The 21,208-nt window shown below is 39.2% G+C and overlaps 1 protein-coding gene across 3 annotated transcripts in view; it reads right to left on the reverse strand.

Moving 5' to 3' along the window:
* The window catches only part of uba3 (ubiquitin-like modifier activating enzyme 3), a 45,659-nt gene that overhangs the window by 12,389 nt on the left and 12,062 nt on the right, over positions 1–21,208 (reverse strand). For all 3 annotated transcript variants that reach the window (XM_057830628.1, XM_057830629.1, XM_057830631.1), the window contains 10 exons: positions 15,370–15,450; positions 13,290–13,333; positions 13,144–13,208; positions 12,915–13,070; positions 6,725–6,827; positions 6,547–6,657; positions 6,416–6,469; positions 2,203–2,239; positions 2,045–2,126; positions 1,862–1,962 (listed from right to left, as the gene is read on the reverse strand). In XM_057830628.1, the coding sequence (XP_057686611.1) occupies positions 1,862–1,962; positions 2,045–2,126; positions 2,203–2,239; positions 6,416–6,469; positions 6,547–6,657; positions 6,725–6,827; positions 12,915–13,070; positions 13,144–13,208; positions 13,290–13,333; positions 15,370–15,450 (834 nt within the window). The remainder of the gene's footprint in view (positions 1–1,861; positions 1,963–2,044; positions 2,127–2,202; positions 2,240–6,415; positions 6,470–6,546; positions 6,658–6,724; positions 6,828–12,914; positions 13,071–13,143; positions 13,209–13,289; positions 13,334–15,369; positions 15,451–21,208) is intronic.

A 21,208-nucleotide genomic window follows, 5' to 3' on the forward strand; every position in this document is an offset into this window, starting at 1 on the left:
CTTGTGTTTTGTTTTTGGGTTCGCTGGAATAGCGTCACTGACACACACCGCAACAAACGGGGGAAGGGGTGAGCGCTGCCACGCCACTTTTGGCTGTATTTTTGACACACAAAAAATAATAGCGAATCCCGTACTACGGTGTGACAGATCATTTTAGTTGTTTTGAAACCACGACGTATTCATACCATGGTAAACCGTGACACTGGAAACCGGCACATGCCTACTCCCGACCCCCCCCCCCCCCCCCAAAAAAAAAAGTTTCTCCTCAGAGCCACACAATTCACGTACCGTAGGTCCCCCTTTTTGACTTCAAAACGGCGAATTTCGCCGAAAGGTTAGATTTTCATGCCTGCATACTATCCGTCGGCGTCTGAATGAAAAGGGACTCTATGGTAGTATACCGAGGGAGACCCCAGTTCTGACCCAGAGACATAGAAAAGCCAGACTGGAGTTTGCCAAAACCTACCTGAGAAAGCCGAAAACATTTTGTAAGAGTGTTAGAGCTTTTTGGGAAAAAGGATCAACATAGAGTTTACAGGAAAAAATGAGGCCTTCAAAGAAAAGAACACGGTCCCCACAGTCAAACATGGCTGAGGTTCCCTGATGTTTTGGGGTTGCTTTGCTTACTCTGGCACTGGACTGCTTGACTGTTCGCATGGCATTATGACATTTTGCAGCATAATGTAGGGCCCAGTGTGAGAAAAGCTGGGTCTCCCTAAGAGGTCATGGGTCTTCCAGCAGGACAATGACCCAAAACACACTTCAAAAAGCACTAGAAAATGGTTTGAGTGAAAGCACTGGAGACTTCTAAAGTGGCCAGTAATGAGTCCAGACCTGAATCCCATAGAACACCAGTGGAGAGATCTGAAAATGGCACCCTTCAAATCTCAGAGACCTGGAGCAGTTGACCAAAGAATTATAGTCTAAAATTCCAGAGAATGAGTAAGTAAGAAACTCATTGATGGACAGCCATTCATGATCATGTTGTGCATTTTTTATTTTACATCTTTCATTACTAAGTAGGTATTGATATTTTTAATATATAAAACATAAGCGTTTAGCTACATTCAATATATATTTCATTGTGCCGGGCGCAAATCACTTATGTTGAAGCGTTTCCTTTACGGAATTAGCTACATTTCTCACTCTGAATTCACCTATGTGTACACTAAGGCACCAATACTTGTTTGAAATATTTGGCAGATGTGTTTATGACATTTGATAAAGATTTTGTGTTGCCAGAATTAATATAGCACTTAAAACAATGAAAAACAGCAGCACCAGATTTGCGTTTTTGTGTATTCACATCAAGATACATTTCTGGCTGGTGACAAAGTTGGGACAAATATTCTGAGTAGAACTATTAACCCAGAGTTTAGAAAGGTATTGGCTATGAAAAAATGCATTGGACGCGTAGATCCAGCGTAGTGGAATGAAATTCATTTCCTAAGCACTTTTTCCATTGTCGCAATACAGCCTACATGGTGTAATTGTGGTATTGCCATATCGTGAGAACATCGTTATCGTGAGCCTTGTATCGCAAATCGTATCATAAGTTCCCACCCCTGTGACTGATCTTTCAGAGACGGCGCTAGATGTCCAATTGATTTTGACGAGGAGGGGCGAAAACTCAAAATGAATGAGACGTCCAGCCAACAAAATGCCCTGTCAGGGTTTAAAATAATAATAATAAATTCAAGGGTTAATAGAAATGTGATATTTAAAAACATTTTTTGTTTTGGAAAACAATGAAACTGTAAATAACATGATTTATAGATCAGTTCACGATCAAAATAATAATTTGAAGCAGCTAAAATATAACATAAGAATTGCAGTCTGACTTAGTGGAAACGTGACTCACAGGGAAGCGTTCTCCGTCAAGTACTCCAGCACCTCTTGTAGTTTTGCAGATGGTGGGAACTGAAGGTCTTGAGGTACCTGGCTGCACGCCGAGCAGTTGTCCTGCCCCACAAACGCGCAGAATTATTGCTCAACAGAGGGAAAATAAAATGTGGGAAAAAAACTGCGAGACTTGCCGACAAACCTTTCTCTCCGCTTCAAAGCTGTAAGTGTACAGCCCATCCACGTCATTGAACACCAGGTAATTATTTAAAGGAATATATGCGCTGCAACGAAAAAGACAAATTTAACAAAACTCAAAACATACAGCAGACAGAGTCTAAACATGTCTTTTGCACCAACCTTGTAGCAATTTTAAAAACTTCACTTGCACAGGCAGCTGCAAAGAATAGGGGGGGGGGGAAAGCATTAATTTGGGCCATCAGTCAGTGTTGGCTGACTGTGATTTTGTATGTGTTTATTTGGTGGGGCTGCCGCAAACAAATATTTTTATAGTCAATTCACTGATTGTTTTACAGTACACTGGCTCATATCCTGTCTAAATCACATTATTTACTCTTGTATTACTCTCAAATGTGCATTAGCAACCAAAAAACGAAGTTAAACTGTGACTATTATGCAACTGTATTAATATTTTTAGAAATATATTCCCAAGGAAAAGCAGATCTTCGCAAATATCTCATTAAGATTCGTTACAAAGACAACTTTTTCGGACTATAGAAAGGCTTTAAATATTTGCAGTTTCCCACTTTCTCTGTTTAAAAAAAAAAAAAAAAAAAAGTGTACAGTCCCCGACAAAAGTCTCGTCGCTTATCCATTTGGCAGAAACAATTGCTAATAACCTGACTTATTATTCAATTGGTTTCAGAAATGGCTCATACGAAAGCTAAGACCCTCCCAAATGATGTTGAATGCACAAAAATATATGTTTTACTGAAAAAAGATTTATCATTTAATGAAGATATAAAGGTCAAATTTTGGCAAGACAAAGGTTTTGTCCCCTACAGAAAGTAGTGTGAAAATTGAACAAAAAATGACCTTCAAATACAAAAATATGTTACATAACATAAGCGAATTAAGTAGTGGTGCTGTGAGATCCAAATTTAATATTTTGTATGACTTCCAAGGGCTTGAAGGACTGCATCCATGCGGTTCGGCAAGGATTCATACAATTTATTGATGAAGTCATCAGCAACATCAAAGAAATTCTTGCACGCTTCCCGAGTATATCAACATTCTTGGGTTTCGTCTTCCATGCTAATTAGAGATGTCACGTCCATCACGTCATTTTCAAAGTAGCGGAATCGGCATAATTATTATATATTTTTTGTTTTCTAATTGTATTTAACGTTACAGACATAATATGTTACACTCATCCAGAGTCTTTACTTTAGGCTTAAGGTAGGGTTATCAAATTTATCCCAATAACGGTGGTAATTAATTTTTTAAAAAATGTATCACGTTAAAATATTTAACCCAATGATTGCATGCGCTGCACGACCCATTCACGCATTGTCGCGTTTAATCTGTAATGGCGCCGTTTTACCTATATAGAGAGACAAAAGGCAGCGTAAATGAGTAGAGTGAATTTTGGCAGCCTTTGGAGCCTTTTATTTGGTTGAAGCCTTACAATCCCTCTCCCTACAATTAGAAATATCATGGGAAGCAATGTGGGGAAGCAAGGCAGCAATTGATCATTTTCTTAACCCCTTATGTTATTTCCCAACGCAGAGAAGATATATCAATTGGTAGCACTACGCACAGTCATGGTTCCACTTCCCATCATGCAGTTGGGCATGGCTACAGTATCATTTACTGAAAACTCAACAAATATACTAGATGGCAATATTTAGTCACAATATACAAAGTCACAAGTCTTTCTATCCATGGATCCCTCTCACAGAAAGAATGTTAATAATGTAAATGCCATCTTGAGGATTTATTGTTATAATTAAACAAATACAGTACTTATGTACTGTATGTTGAATGTATATATTCGTCCAAGTTTTATTCATTTTTTTCTTAATCGGATCGGGAAATATCTGGATCGGCAGATACTCAAACTAAAACGATCGGGATCGGATCGGGAGCAAAAAAACATGATCGCAACAACCCTAATGCTAATGCTCAATGATGTTCATGTCTGGTGACTGGGGTGGCCAGTCCTGGAGGATCTTGGTCTTCTTCGCCTTGAGGAACTTTGAGGTAGAGATTGAAGTATGTGATGGAGCGCCATCCTGCTGCAGAGTTTGTCCCTTTTTATGGTTAGGAATGTAAGAGGCAGCTAAGATTTGTTGATATTTCGGACTATTTATGTTGCCTTCCACCCTGCAGATCTTTTGCGCACCCAATACTGGATGAAACCCCAGACCATGATTTTGCCACCACCGGACTTCACTGTTTTGTGGCAAAAGGTGGATTTTACACCGCATGGGAACTACGTAGATCCCTAAATGTCCAAATTGAGTACTGCTTGTCATTTTCCCTCCAAAATGTCATGTGACTCGTTGCAGGAGTGCTGTCAGTAAGCCTGAACGATATATCGTTTAAACATCGCCATCGCGATGTGCACGAAAGTCCCATCACAAGCACGTGCGATAGTTTTTATTTTTTTTAAATCCATATACGCCTTGCTTTCTACTCTGCACAGCCTCACACCCTCCCTCTCCCAGCCCTTTGTTCCTCTCAGTCACTGCGCACTTGCTTATTAAAGTTAACGATGGCTTTGATCTGGTCAAAGAAGCAGACTTCACACGGGCATCTGTCAATCATCGTTTAACTTGTTAAACAGTTTCTGCAAGGAAGCCGCGCTGGAATGAATGTATGTGCGTGTGGAGACGTTGGAGACATATAAATGCCAGAAGTGATCATGAGGAGTTTGAAATTTCTACATGTCACTCCAACGGTCACAGCTAAGGTAGATAAACAGAAGCATTTAATAAAACCAAGCATTTATCTACTACAGTACTTTATTCTTGTTCAAAAATGATTTGGTTGGACAGTTATCTTTAAAACTGATAATTTTGACATTTGAAGTTCTTAAAAACCATTTTATATACATTTTTTAAATCACTTTGGGGAAAAAAGTGAGAAAAAAACATGTCTATCTATTTCCAATGCTAAATCTTGAATAAATAGATTGAGCACAAAGAACACACACACACACACACAAAAAAAAAGGGGGGGTGCGGTACTTCACGGTTTTTTACTTATCGCCGCGGGTTCTGGTCCCCATTAACCGCGAAAAACGAGGGATCACTGTACACTGTGGTGATGGTGAGTCATCCAAAGTCTTTCCAAACAGCTATTCAAGTCATCAAGTGAATTTAAAAAAAAAATGTATATAATTTTTTTTAATATCCCAATATAATATTGCAATATGTCGCAAACCCCAAAAAAATCGCAACAATAGTTTTTTCCAATATCGTTCAGGCCTAGCTGTCAGCATTGCTGCAGAGAATGAAGAGGTGGGGGGGGGGGGGGGGGGTCATTCCCACCACCATGCTTGACTGTAGGCATGACACACTTATCTTGTACTCCTCACCTGGCCGCCGCCACAAATGCTTGAGACTATCGGAACCTAACAAATGAATCTTCGTCTCATCAGACTATAGGACATGGTCCCAGTAATCTATGTGCTTTGTTGACATGTCTTCAGCAAACTGTTTGCGGGCTTTCTTTTGTACCATCTTCAGAAGAGGCTTCGTCATGGGGTGACAGCCATGCACACCAATTTGATGTAGAGTGCGGCGTATGGTCTGAGCACTAACAGGCTGACCCCCCCCCCCCCCCCCCCCCAACTCTTATATCTCTGCAGCAACGCTGACAGCACTCCTGTAACGAGTCACATGACATTTTGGAGGGAAAATGACAAGCAGTACTAAATTTGGACATTTAGAGATGTACGTAGTTCCAATGTGGTGTACTCCCTTCTGTTGCCAGGGGTTTTAGATATTAATGGCTATATTTTGAGTTATTTTGGGGGGAAAATAAATCAACTATTATATAAGCTGCACACAGACTACTTTTCATTGTGTCAAAGTGTCATTTTGTCAGTGTTGTCCCATGAAAAGATATACTTAAATATCTGCAAAAATGCAAGGGGTTACTCACTTTTGTCATACACTGTAGATAGCACTGCAACTCTGTGACATTGCAACACAATCTGGGACAGCAGACTCCAACTGTCACGCACCTATTCCGTTCCAAATCACTTAAGGGTGGGTCGCAGTGCGTTCTCATCAGCATTAAATGTACTGACCGGAAATGTATTACCTTCAATGATTTCACAGTCAATTTATTCATTCATTTTACATGATTAAACAGATTTTAATTCAAATTTTTAAGGATTTTTAATGACGCTGAATTATACTGAAGTTACATTACTCTTATTTGAGTAAAATTTGTGGCTACTCTACCCACCTCTGACTATTAAAAGGCTCGAAAAATGGCATTTGGTAAATTTTTCGGTCAGGAACATCGCTAAGCTAAGCTTATTTGATTTCAATTAGTTGTAAGTTGATTCATCGTGGCAGCCCCGGTGTTTAGCAAGTACCAGCGATGACGGCGTTTGTCGACGCCACAGCAGGAATGATCCTCTTCACGACACCTGCAAAAACGAGTCTCATCAACACCAGAAACATGCAACAACTGTCCATTTAAGTGACAACAGCAGATAAATTTCACCTTGCGTGAGCCTGTATGTGACTCCTGTGATGTTGAATTGAGCGGCTCGCTCCCGCGCTCTCTCGAACACCCATTGGATATGCTCAGGATTGTCTCCGTCTAAACTCGTTTCTATGCCGCAAACACATGATAGTGAGCAAAAATGCTCCGTGTTTGGTGCAAAGGCGCACCTCCCTACCTCCGAACGGCTTTTCTTTGGGCCAGAGGAATATTCGAGGATATTCTATGCAATGTTCAGGAAGCCTCGGCATAGTCGCGATGGTGCACATGGGGAAATGAACCTGAGGATTGAAAAATGAGAAGGTCAAGAGTCGGAGTGGGTACCTCACGATACGATACGATTTGCGATGCAAGGCTCACGATAATGATGATCTCACGATATGGCGAAACAACAATTATCGATATGTGGGTAAAGAAATCATTCTATGTTACTCAAAAAAAAAAAATTGTCATCTTTTGATGTGAATTGATCACACGTCGATGTAAGAGGCGTTCCAAAAAAATCGATTACCCTATTGGCCCGAATAAAAGACGGCCCTGATTATAAGACGACCCCCTCTTTTCCAAGACTCGTGTTTGAAAAAAGACTTTTTGAACACCAAATTCATTTTTATAAAGAAAGTAATTACAATACATCCGAAACAAATGATTATAACAATATATTTGAGAGAAAAAGCATGTTATTTTGCCTCATTCAAATCTTAATATCTGAACATTTAAATATGTAAACTAAAGTGCCATCACATTCGGAAATGAATGGCCTCTGGTTTTTGAAATGTAAATAAACCAATCTATTATGATAAAACAACAAAATTGCAATAACTGCATTAACCATCAAAGTGAAGTCTAACTGTAACTGTAGTCTTGAAACAAATCTGAATAAAGAAAAACATTGCAATAAAATAATACAAACTGGTTAAACTAAAAAGAGTAGCTGAGATCTGTCATGACAGAACATCGCTTAAATGATATCTGGCGCCATTTAGCGTCGTGAATGGGGAGAGTAGCTGAGATCTGTCATGACAGAACATTGCTTCAATGATATCTGGCACCATCTAGCATCGTGAATGGGTATATTGTCTAGACAGCGAATATAAGACGACCCCCTCTTTTTCATTCTTATTTCAATGCAAAAAACACCGTCTTATATTCGGGCCAATACAGTATTACATGCTTCGCAATTCGACACGTGACGATTCCATTACGCTTCACAAAGGTTCAAAAACGATGATTTTTCCCTCATAACTTTATGACAGCAACTCATAGCGGAACGAAATTCAAGACACGTCTGCCGCCCGTACACCGTTAACGGACACACGCACAACGTTATGATGGATGCTCCCGGTTAAAGGGAGAGAGATTTACTCTTTTTTTAAAAGACTGGAAAATAAATTTGTGTATGAGAGGCAGGCACAGAGCGCGACCCCACGGTCGCGCTTTTGTGTGTGCAAGTTATTTTTTAGAGCGAGAGAGGAAGAGAGATAGTTCGTTGATCCTTGTCTTTCAGATGTCCAGCAGTAGTTTTAAGGCATTTCAATTGAAAAATATCCTGAGTGTGTTAAGACCTGTGTGCGTCTATAAGAGGTGAGTACACGAACCCTCTTGTACTGTTTAGCCTTTATTGTTATTGTTTTTGAGATGTTAATAGTTAGCGCCGAGTGCTAAGCTAATTAGCTCATTAGCCAACATGTATTTCATATGCAGAACGTGTAAAACCATGATTAAGTACAGCGGTAACACTACAAACATGTGAAATAGTACAGAAATCTGTTATTCAAGTGCTGCCTGGGATTGTATTGTTGAGAGAAATAAGCACTCCCTTTAAAATGGTTAATGTTTTTGCACTTTATTGTAATAAATAAATAAAAAAGCAGCTTAAGGGCAGCTTTTTGTTGTATGGGCATGTTTCCATCGTTCCTGTTGAATCGTAGGGATATTTTAAATGAATAATGGAAATAAATTTGTTTGGCTACTTTATTAATGTCATGTACGATGCATCCATAATCGTGATAATCACGATAACTGTGATCATCGTCAATACCGTCATCATCGTTCAGAAATCGAATCGTAGCACCCTGAATCGTAATCGAATCGAATCAAATCGTGGGGTGCCTAAGATGGCACACACCTAATATCACTACACCCTGCTTGCCTAGACAGCCTGTTCCCTGCAGAGCTGCTGGATTACAAATGTTACAGTTCAAACAATCATTGACATCCAATTAGAGGAGCACGATAATTATCGGTCCGATAATAGGAATTATGACGTCATCCCAATAAATCCAATAACAATATATGTTATCAGTCCTTTTAATAATATTTTTGGTGTTGGATTGGGATGTGTGCATTTGTTTCCACTCCTGTTTTGCCAGTATGCAAAGTTTTGTTACTGTTCTAGAGGCCGTATTTTTCCTTCACCGAGTTACGTATAAACCTTTCTATGGCAATTAGCAAATGTTTGCATTTTACAGTGTTTTGTTTACAAGTTATTGGCCTTTTGTTATTGATAGGCTTGCTGTTCTATAATTGTCAGGCTAAGAAAGTTGTTTCATGAACCAACACCACAAAAGTCTCTTCTCCCGTTGCAACCAAATGTTTTATCTGCTGACAAAGCACAATACCTGTTGGGTTTATGTTTGTTTTAGTTTGTTTTAGATCAGTGCTCTTTGTTCAGGGGAACACATCGTCAGCGATACTGACTGATTGATATACATTAAAAAATGATATATATTATCGGTTATCATATCGGAATCGACCTTGAGAAGCAGGAAGTTATCGATATCGGTTTCAAAAAATGGATATCGTGCATCCCTACCTCCAACATCAGTAGAGGTGTGCGAAATTTCCGATTTTTAGGTTATTCGCGATTCGGCCGTGGAAGATTCGAGAACTATTCACAAACATCCAAATTCCGATTATTGAAATATGTCAAGTAAAGTGGAAGTAAAACACACTCAGCGCGCCGGTGCAGTCTTCGGGACGCAATCAGGAACGGAGCGAGAGTAGCTAAACACCATGCTTGTCATTACCCGGCCCCTCGGGTAATGCCAATGCTCAACTCATGGCTCTAGCTCAACTCATGCCGCGAGATAAAAAAAAACAACAACATACCTGACTGCTGCCGACAGCTGCTACAACGTACGTCCACATAATGTTACGGTAGATATCATATTTATATAGGACTAGATACAAAATAGACTCGGTGGCGATAGCAGCACACGTACAGAAAGCTAGATGTGGGCGTTAGTAAACGGTCGCCATCTTAAAGCAGTAGACTTCCCTGCAAGGCTGTTGTAGCGAACCTTCCAAGCGAACCTAATTAACTTTTTATCTAAAATATTCCTAAATCGGTAAAACATTGACTTGAATCTATCTTTAAAATAATTTTAAACTTTCACATGTCGAAAGTAGACAAAAGGGAAATTATGGAGTAACGGGAGCAATTTTAACAACTTTAACGGTTGATTCACAACATTAAATTAATTGAATGTAGTTTAAAACTGCTGATACAGAATGGGGATTGGAGTATATAATTTATTGTTTTTAACTGTTAACTTCAGACCTGTTAAGTTTCACGATCTGGTCGGGAGACTCCCGATTTTGACCCCAATGCTCACGCCTCACGATTAGAAAGCCAAATCTCCCGATTTTCCAAAAATGTCAATTTTTTTTTTATTTTTACGTTTTTGTTTGTCACCGTTTTGTAACGATACCATTCGGCCCGATTCGGAAAGTGACCAACAACGAATAGCCTGGCCGTCTCCGACTTCCCCGCCCTCACTCCCCTTCAGAGCTGGAAAAGCCCAACCAATCATCTGACAGGGAGGGAAGAGGCGAAGCACCACCGACTTCCCAAGATGCTGGCACTAATAAACCGGCTTTTAGACTGGTTCAAGTCTTTATTTTGGAAGGAAGAGATGGAGCTGACCCTGGTCGGCCTCCAGTATTCGGGGAAAAACGACGTTCATCAACGTAATTGCCGTAAGTCTTACCTGCCAGCGATAGCTAACTAGCCTAATGCTAATAGCATTAGAGCTAATGATGGGAGAACGATGAGGAAGAAGTCGCTGCTTTACTCTGTGTTTTCGTGGATCAAACATCATGGAATATTAAACCACTGCGGTCCTACCCCCACAATATATGAATTTAAGTGAGAAAGCATATCGTTACTTACTTGAAGTTTAATCATTTAGATTCGCTATTATGCTAAAGCTAAAGTGTATACTATACACTTTATTACATTATATCATTATTACTGTGCTGAAACAAAAAATATAAAGTTTAAATTCTAGGTTACAATTCAATTAAAAAACTGCCATGACAAAGATACTTTTAAAAACAAATATGATTAATTTTCTAAATGATGTAATTAATGTTTTTAATCTTGCTGATTTAGTCTGACGAAACCCTAATTGGATTGATGGTTGATGAGATGAAGAGGCTGCTGAGGAAGCTGATGTCCAAATTTGTGCAAATGGATGTGATCAGGAAAGCTGAGGATATCCTAGATGTTGATTACAGGAACAAGGAGAACTGGCATGACACAGGCAACATAGCAGTATCACATGATGCCAGACAATACATGGAGCAAGTTGAAGACTATCTCTGATGCCACCAAAAATAGGTTCTTTGACAGTGTAGTTAATTTTTACACAAGTGTTGTGACCAAAATGAACTTGAAAAAAAAATGGTTGTATTTTGTCTTAGCGATTGTCGCGCGCGCTCGCGTCATCAGCGTTGGCAAACAGAAATCTCCCTATTTGCAATTTCTACAACTTAACAGGTATGTAACTTGATCTTGAAATTGTCGTTTATTTAAGCCTGTGAGGCTTTATTTTTATTTTTACAGTTTTTGTCCCTAATGTACAAAACATTAAAAGCAGCTTATATCGGGGGTCATCAATAATCGATTTATAATCGAATCGTAGCCTCTGAATCGTAAATTCCCATCTCTAGTCATCAGTGATTCTCATGCATGCATATGTTGTTTTTTCATTGGGTATGCAAAGCAGGCACCATTGACTCGCGCTAGCTTCGCCACTCCGGAGCCCTGAAACTAACAAATAACTAACTAACTGCACGAAATTTGTTGAAATCAACTAAGAACAGCCAAAACTCAGTTTTATTGTAAGCTGCCATCTACGTAGGTCATTTGGTCATGGTGATTTTGGGTTACTTCTTGTTGATTTTGGGGCATTTCTGGGATTACCGTAATTTCCCGAATATAAGGCGCACCCATGTATAATGCGCACCCCAAATTTACTTGTAACATCTAGGGAAAATTATTGTATCCGTTTATAACGCGCACCCTAATTTTAGCACCAATAAATAGAAGAATACAAGAAAACAGAGCTCGTGTACAGAGACACAAATGTAATTTTACTGACTGGTGAAACGCAGCACAAGCATAGCACATTGGTAGTTTAAAACATTACCATGAACTGACAATATTTACGGTAATAATATGATTTGACAACTTCTCCAACTTACCAGAATCTAGGAGAAAACAATACAGATGTGACTTTTAAAGGCTGCTGTATAACTTGCTCGTTTCATCATGATGAATAAATGTTTCTTCCATGGATTGATACGGTAAAATGAAAGTGAGAACGTAAGTCGGAAATCCGTGAGCGCATATCGCTGTCAAAACGACAGTAACAATAGGAACTATTGTTATTTGGGTTTGAGTTTCCCGAGGGACCAATATAGTCGACGGACACAGGAAGTGTGTGTGCTTACGTTTGTTTTGGTCCGAGTTGCGGAGCTGCAATAAACGTCGATTCAAATGAGTTCAAGAAACTAAATTCTGTGCTTTATGAAGAGTGAAAAAAAGCAGAATTTAACACGAAATCATTCGGCCGATTAGAGAGAAGTATTACCGAAACAAAATGGTGACGTCACGTACCGTAATGGTCGGCAACGGGTCGCCGCATACGTTTCTTCAACACAACGTGGCCGTGTCAATAAAAAAAAAAAATCGGTTTATTTATATATATATATATATATATATATATATATATACATATATATATATATATATATACATATATATATATATATATATATATATATATATATGTAATATATATATATTTCTGTCTCGATCCATGTACCCGTTTATAATGCGCACCATGATTTTACAAGTTGATTTATGGGGAAAAAAGTGGACGTTATATTCGGGAAATTACGGTACTTATTTCGGTATTTATGGGTAATTTCCTTTTGATTTTGTCCCACAACGAATAGGAAGTGACTCAAAATAAACAGTACGTGTCCTGTAAATGCCCAAAAACGAACTGAGTGTGACCTGGAGTTGCCCCCAAAACTGGGAAGGCTGGCTGTGAATGTATTAAGAGTGCGAGGGGAACCTGCGGTGGGTACAGCTCAAGCGTGCAGTCGATGCAAGCTGTCATGCCAGGTAGAATGACACGCGCGTTTCCTTTAAAGCCTTCAGTGCCCCCATCAATGAGGGGGATGATGGAGCTCGGATCCAGTATTCCGTCTTCATAGCAGAGTATAGATATCTAGTGTCACCAAAATGTTCATCAAGTTAATTTTAGTTAATGGGCATCTGATGACGAGAGCAGGAGGTATTACCAGCATGCCGTTCATCCATCGCCTGGCAATGATGGAGTCCAGTCCACACACGATGATGTGGAACTCTGCATTAAGACAAAAAGAGTTATCTTAAAGTCTGAAAGGTTAGATTAAAGTTGACATCTGTCGGGGAAAGAAACACTTACGCCTGTAGAAGGACTCGTCAAAGTCCTGGATTTTTTTGAAGTGACTGAACGTGTGACTGATAAGGAATTAAAACCGTCATGTTCTTTAAAGGGAAGGCAAGGCAAAATTATTTATATAGCACAATTCAACACAAGGCGATTCAAAGTGCTTTACGTCACATGAAGATCATAAAAATCACATTAAAATTAATAGAACGTAAAAAAAACAAAAACAAAGACAATCGAAATAGGAAATAAAATTATACATAAAAATTGCATTTAATCACGAATAGAATAAAAAATAAAACAAATACTACTACTACTGCTAATAACTGAAAAATAGCAATGGAGATAAGAATAGAAAGCTAATAGAATGAAATACAGTATGTGGACAGTTATGGATATGCAGTGCTAAACAAAAGGGTTTTTAGCCCGGATTTAAAGGAGCTAACAATTTGAGCATACTTCAGACCTTCAGGTAACTTGTTCCAGAGGTGAGGAGCATAATAACTAAATGCTGCCTCACCCTGCTTGGTTCTTGTTCTTGGAACATACAGGAGACCGGTTCCGGACGACCTTAGGGGTCTAGATGTTTCATACGATTCTAACAAATCAAGCATGTATTTTGGTCCAAAGGCCATTAAGTGTTTTGTAGACGAGCATTAGTATTTTATAGTCTATCCTTTGACTCACTGGAGGCCAGTGTAACGATTTCAAAACCGGTATAATGTGGTCCAGTTTCCTTGTATTTGTGAGGACTCTGGCTGCAGCATTCTGTACTAGCTGCAGCTTCCTGACTGATTTTTTATCAAGACCTCTAAATATACCATTGCAGTAGTCCAATCTGCTGAAAATGAATGCATGCAGACGTTTTTCCATGTCCTGTTGAGTCAGAAGCCCCTTAATTCTGGCTATATTTTTTAGGTGGTAATAAGCAAATTTAGTGACGGACTTTAGATGGCTATCAAATTTTAGGTCTGAGTCAATAATTACGCCAAGGTTTGTGACTTGATTTGTAGCTGTAAGTGACATTGTGCTAAGGTGCCTGCTTATCTTTGACCTTTCCTTTTTTGGCCCAAAAATGATCACTTCTGGCTTCTGCACATTTAGCTGGAGAAAATTATGGCACATCCATTCATTGATTTGATGAATGCATTTACTCAGGGAGACTAAGGGACTATAATCATGTGGGGACACAGAAATGTAGAGTTATGTGTCATCTGCATAGGTGTGATAGGAGATGTCATACTGTTCCATAATCTGAGCTAGGGGAAGCATATAGATGTTAAATAAGAGTGGTCCAAGAATTGACTCCACACGTGAATTTGGTTCGTTCTGACTGATGGTTTCCGATTGACACAAAGAAATCCCTATCATGTAAATAAGATGTGAACCACTGAAGAACAGTGTCAGTAAGCCCGACCCACTGTTCCAATCTGCTGAGTAGTATTTTGTGATCAACCGTGTCGAATGCGACGCTGAGATCCAATAGTAGCAGAACAGATTTGCCTGCATCGGTATTCCGACAAATATCATTTAAGACTTTGATAAACACAGTCTCGGTGCTGTGTTGTGGCCGAAATCCAGACTGAAATGAGTTCAAAAGATTGTTCTGCATCATGAAAATCTGGATCTGTTCGAACACGACTATCTCGATAATTTTCCCCAGGAATGGCAGATTTGATATAGGCCTATAATTACTAATGGTTGAGGCGTACAGATTAGTTTTTTTTAGGTTTTATTACTGCAGTTTTTAAAGTCTGTGGAAACTCTGCTGCTTAGAGAGAACTATTTATAATCTGAAGTAGTCTGGTGCTATGCAATGAAAAAAAAGTTTTGAAAAAGTTTGAAGGAAGGATGTCAAGGCAGCATGTTGTGAGCTTTAATTTTGACACAATTTCTGTTAATTTGGCATAGTCTAAGAGGCTAAACTGTCTAAGATTGACATGGGGGACATTTTGGGAGGCATTTAGTGTGACAATTGTTAATCTGGAGTTGCACACAGTCTGTCTTATCTTTATTACTTTGTGTGTAAAGACAAATGTAAGTGTGATGAATCCATAGTCGTGAGAAAGGTTTGAATCTGTTTCAGATAGGATACGGGACAACTTTACATCCAGGGACGCGACTGTTAATGAAGTCTGCTGCCACTTCTGCTTTTGGTCGTCCGACATCCTTAGACCTGATGAAAATGGTTAAACAGAGATGAAAAATAGCATAGGACAACAACATACCAAAAAAAAGGCATTTCTATTATCTTCACTCAAATCACGCATTGTTCAACTACGGAAGAAAGATATTACACGAACATTGCTAATTAGTTAATATCCTATTTAGCTGTTGGCTAGGAGGCCAGCATCAGTAACCGGAAGAGATGTAATCAGACGCAGGCTTTTTCCGTTTAGTTTCATTGCTGTGGCAGCCAGCGTTTTACTTGTTTTTCCAAGAAATTCAATAATTTTGACCAGAAAAATGAGGAAAATGTGTTGTGTAGGAAATTGCTCCAACACTGCTGATATAAGCCTTTATTTTTTTCCGTCCGACCAAGCAGTGAGGCGAATGGATTGAGCTCATAGAGCGGGCCAGCCAGTAAGTATTCTGTGATATATATGGCGGAAAACACAGACAAGGCTGAAAAAGCAGTTTCTGCTCTTGCACCACTCTTTAAAATAAACTGCTGTATTTTAAGCCAAAAGAACTGTTGTGTTTGATAGGACAATGTCTCTATATGTTGCCATAGCAGATTCATGGCGTAATAAGCCCCCAAACTATTTTTAATTTGTCCGTTTTACCCTGGTAACCCCTGTTTACAGACGTCGCGCAACCACTTTTGTTTCAACCCAGCCACACAAAGAAGGTCAGTAATCGTATTTATTATTTGAAATGCCCACGAATATCTACCTCATAACCAGTGTTGTCACAGATTACTTAAAAAAGTAATTTAATTACTGATTACACCTCAAAAAAGTAATCTAGTACTATACCGATTACTTTATTATCAAAGTAACTTAGTTACTTTAAAAGTAATTTATCAGTTACTTTTTACCATTTTTTCTCCTTTTGCTGCCTCAACATAAAAATGACAACAACAAAATGTCATCACATGTAATTTAATTTTTCATATAAGGCTTAATCTTTGAGTTAGTTGGGGTTGGCGGGGGAGTCGATGGAGTTGATTTCAACCACCGTTGACTCGCGCTAGCTTAGCCACCCCGGAGCCCTGAAACTAACAAATAACTGACAAACTGCACGGAATTTGTTCAAATCAACTCCAACGACTAAATAAACCCCCGCTAACTCCAAGATAAAGCCAAATGTCAAAAATGCTCTAAAATAAAGACCTAGCTGTTAAAATATTGTCTATAAAAGTTGTAAAGCAATAAAACAAACAACAAAAATTAATGAAATGAACAAGAATCCTACAACGGATTTCATAATGGGTCAAAATCATTTTTCGAGCAGATCATTTGACCAGCACCTAAGACACTAGCTTTTGCTTTGCTAAGCCAAAACTACACCTGTGGAGGCAAGATGGATATTTAGAATTTCTGTAAACCTAAACTTTCAAACGCAGCCAACAACAACTGAGCTTGAACAGTTTTATATATATGTTTATATACAGTATTGGCCAAAAGTTTGGCGACACCTCAAAGGTGGATACTTTGAAGAATGTAGAATATAAAACCTGTTTTCAGTTATTTCACTTTTTTTTGCCATTCCACGTGTTCGTTCATAGTTTTGATGTATTCAGAGAGGATTTACAATAGTAGTGAAAATATATAAAACGTAAAAATGTTTAGGTGTGTCCAAACTTTTGACTTTTGTTTCAGTCATCAACATGCTTTACCCCCAGCCCCACAAAAGTAAAACTTCGCCTATGGTTACAAACACTGACAATAAAATGTGCATAAAGGCTGGTTACAAACTGTAGAAGTGCTGGCTGTCTTGTTACCTGTAGGCTTTGTTTGGAGTTTTGTCGCGTTGTACTGTAATTCCAAGTGCTTCTTTGTTGAATTGGATGTAGAATTTTTAGCGACCGACAGTCATTTTCAGCCAGCGTAAAGTTTGCAACGCACGGAGATATTTTTGTCATCTTTACTGGACAGAAATGTGAAGTAATGGCTGTATTTCCAGTGAGCAAAGGCATCCATTTGCGGTATATATCCTGCCTTTCACTGTTAGCCTCGCTGCCTCGTCAGAATGCTATGTTGTCGACCGCCGTGGCGGACAGCGCTCAGCCTCAAACAGCACTGTAATACACGTAACTCGTTTTTTTTTCCCCCGATGAGAAATGCTCTTCGCACAAGACTACAGTACTCTTCATTCTACATAGATTATGAGGAAAAAACAAAATAGTAATGCACAGGCACTAGGGAAACTAACTTTAATCGGATTACTGGCTTGGAAAAATGAACGCGTTAGATTACTCGTTACTGAAGAAAGTAATCAGATTACAGTAACGACAACACTGCTCATAACTATCGCTTAATTGTATTTATTTCGTTACTGTCACATTTTCCCCAATATTTTAGATGATAAATAATCGGTCCAAACAAAGAAAAATGGGAAAAAAACATTTAATAGGGTAAATATATGAAAATGAAGATCTTGACCACTCCTTGATGTCTGCGATTTCTGCATCGTGACCCTTGTTATATTACCATGTTTCACCCTTAAAATTCCCCAAAAATCCAGCTGTGGCCATTCACAGCTGTGTCTTGACACTCGGTGATACATGCTACATGGAGTTTTTGGATCGAAAAGAGCTAGGTACGCGATAATATCTCGTTAGAATCATAGCGTCTTTAATTCTGCTCTCGCGTGCTCTCACCTCCAGTTAGGGTTTTGCTGTTGAAAAAAAATTTTCTTTAAAAAATGCCCTCCTGTTCAAAAATTTTCTTGCCTCAGAAAATTGAGATTTTAAGCTTTCCAATGATGTATCACACATGCGTATAGGACAATTTTGAAAATTGGCCAAATTGGGGGTCTGAGAGCAGAACTTAAGTCACCTGAGTGTTTTCCGCATTATATATTTTTTTAAACCTGTCCTATTCAGCTGTTTGACACGGAGAATGCAAGTCTAAGTGTCCGGATGGTAAGTATTCTGTGATATTGATCAAAACATTTTACCAAACACTGCTTTGACCAAGTGACAAATGATGAGATGTTGCCATTTAAGAGTTGTTAACAATGACATTGGAGCCGAAACAATAAGGGCGTTGTTGGGCCCGCCATCACTTAAAGTGTACCACTAAAAAAATCCCGATTTTAATATTTTCAAATGATAAATAATTCGTTTTTTAATCGCTATCCAGGTTGTTGTGTAGTCGTGAGCAGTGTTGTTTTCGTCAACAATGACGATAACGAAAATATTTTATCGACAAACATTTTTTTCATGACAATGACGTGCCGATGATGAGCTTAAAACGTGGCTTGGGAGACTAGAACATAACAAGACGAATGCAATTTTTGATTTGTAAAGATGCACCGATACCGATACCAGAATCAGCGGGGGGGGGTCCGGATCAAAATAGTGGTATCGGCGAGTACCAAAAAAGAGGCCGCCGATACCATTTGTCGGTCCAGTATTATGACACTTGACCGCAGCCATTTTTTTCTCCTGATGCTCACTACACTCTCTGTTGTGTGATGACACATGATCCCTTTGCATGCCAAGCAGCTATCGCTATTGGCCTGCTCCAGGCCAATGAGAGCGGGCCAATAGCCGCTCTTAACCAATGCCTGGGCAGCTTTTTCATATGTAGGAAAAACAAACTACGAGAGGATAATGTCGCCGGTCTTGAAATATTTCAGTTTATAATCTCCGTCGAGTACAAGCAGCCTGAAAGTTTCGAGAGGTGGAGTTAAATCGGCAAGTTTCAATACCTCTGAAACTGATAAAACATTTGAAGACGAAACATGTGAACGAACACAAAGAGTTTGAGGCAGCAACAGCAGGATTGCTATCCAGAGGAAGGGGGCTGGACCGGAGCAACAATCCCTGGTCAGTTCAGTTCGTCTCCTTTACTTTTATTGTCTTTTACTAGGGGTGTAACGGTACACAAAAATCTCGGTTCGGTACGTACCTCGGTTTTGAGGTCACGGTTCGGTACATTTTCGGTACAGTAATAAAACAAAATGCAAAATATAAATGTGCTAGTTGTTTATTACACACTTTTGTGCTTTCAACAATAGGAACATTAGCCTATACAACGCTAGAATTCTGCTCAAAAATAGAAAATACAATATTCTGAAATGCAGACATTTTGAAAAACAAAATGAAAATAAATAACATTGGCTAAGACTTTTTCTTTGAAAAAATATCTCATGGGCAAAATTGAACAGTTGCAACACTGAACAGTTTCAAATTTCTCATATTAACTTTATGACCACAGCCTCGAAAAGTAAGGGTTAGGTAAGGGCTGTCAAACGATTAAAATTTTAAATTGAGTTAATCACATTTTTAATTTGAATTCCCCACCCTGTGGGCCAACCGCTTTTCTTTTCTTCAATGTTACATTTTACCGTTACCCACGCTGCTCACTGCACTTCTGAGTGGTGTGACGGCCTGGCCGTTTAATTGTTATCTTTTTTGAGACTGTCAGTCAGCTGATCGTCGTGTCCGCCAGCTGGCTGCCTCCCCTCCCAACGTGACGTACTCTGATGAACACCGGACGGGCAGAAGACGTCGCTGCCGCTGATTTAACCAAATAAAGCCAGCGTTAACAATAGTCATCTGACCGCTCGTCATTTTACAGTCAACACTGAGAGTTCGCATTTGACAGCATACGTGCCGCGTACCTCCTCGCCAGCTGTTTGCTCGCCATTCATTCACCTGCGCATTTGATCGCTGTTTTTGTTACACTCCCGCTTTTTCAGTGAGGTATTTCGTTCTTGTTCACCACTGTAAATAAGAGCACCGCAGCAGTAGAGGTAAACTGCCGTTTTCGTTCAACCCGTTTTGTTTAGTGTAGAAGCCAAGGTAGTGGCTGTCTTTTTTTTTTTTTAATTTCCTTTTTAAGATCAGGGTTTACTTAGCGGGTGGGGTTTAAGTGTAGTTTCATTTTGTTTGTTGTTTTGGCCTGGGCTTAGGCTGAAGCCAGCTCCTTCCGCATTTTGTATATTTTTTTTAATTGCGAGTTCGACTTATGTGAATACATTTGTGTCCACTTGCAACTTGTGTGTGTGGCTCGTTTTATGTTACGCCCTTAGCGAGCCGTCATTAACGGTGGACTTATGGGATGCATGAGCGGGCATTCCACGCTTGCGTTAAATGCGTCAAATATTTTAACGTGATTAATTCAAAAAATTATTTACCCCCCGTTAACGCGCTAAATTTGACAGCACTTTACATTACGCCCGAAACTCGTTCGGTACGCCTCCGTTCCGAACTGAGCACCCAGAACCGAAACGGTTCAATACAAATACATGTACCGTTACACCCTCATCTTTTACTGAAAAAAATGCCGCAGTAATTTGAGATCTGTTTCAAAAATAGGCTTGCCATCTTTCAGAAATAGAAATAAGGGACATTCCCTTTGCGCCCAAAGCCGTACAGGCGACGAAAAAAAAGGGACATCCCCAAAACTCCTAAAATGCATAGAAATTTATCTATTTATATATATTCAGTATTAGTTCTATACGGAACGCAAATTTTAATTCCCCATTCGGAACGATTCCTTATTTCAAAGGACGGGTGGCAACTGGCAAGTCTATTCAAAAGTGCGACAGAAGCAAGCAAAGTAAGCTAAGTGGCTAAGTGTGTGTTGCTGCTGGTGGAGCACAGAGAGGGAGGCTAGTAGAGAGACAGGAATCTGTGGTCATTTATTATTACTGTTATTACTGTTTAGCCTTTGAGAGCCAAAACTCAGGTTTTAAAATAATTATTTTCATTATTATTTTTTTTACTTTCTAACTGTTGGGCAAGTAATATACATGTT

This window comes from Corythoichthys intestinalis, chromosome 2 (genome assembly GCF_030265065.1).
Source record: "Corythoichthys intestinalis isolate RoL2023-P3 chromosome 2, ASM3026506v1, whole genome shotgun sequence".
NCBI classification, from domain to species: Eukaryota; Metazoa; Chordata; class Actinopteri; order Syngnathiformes; family Syngnathidae; genus Corythoichthys; species Corythoichthys intestinalis.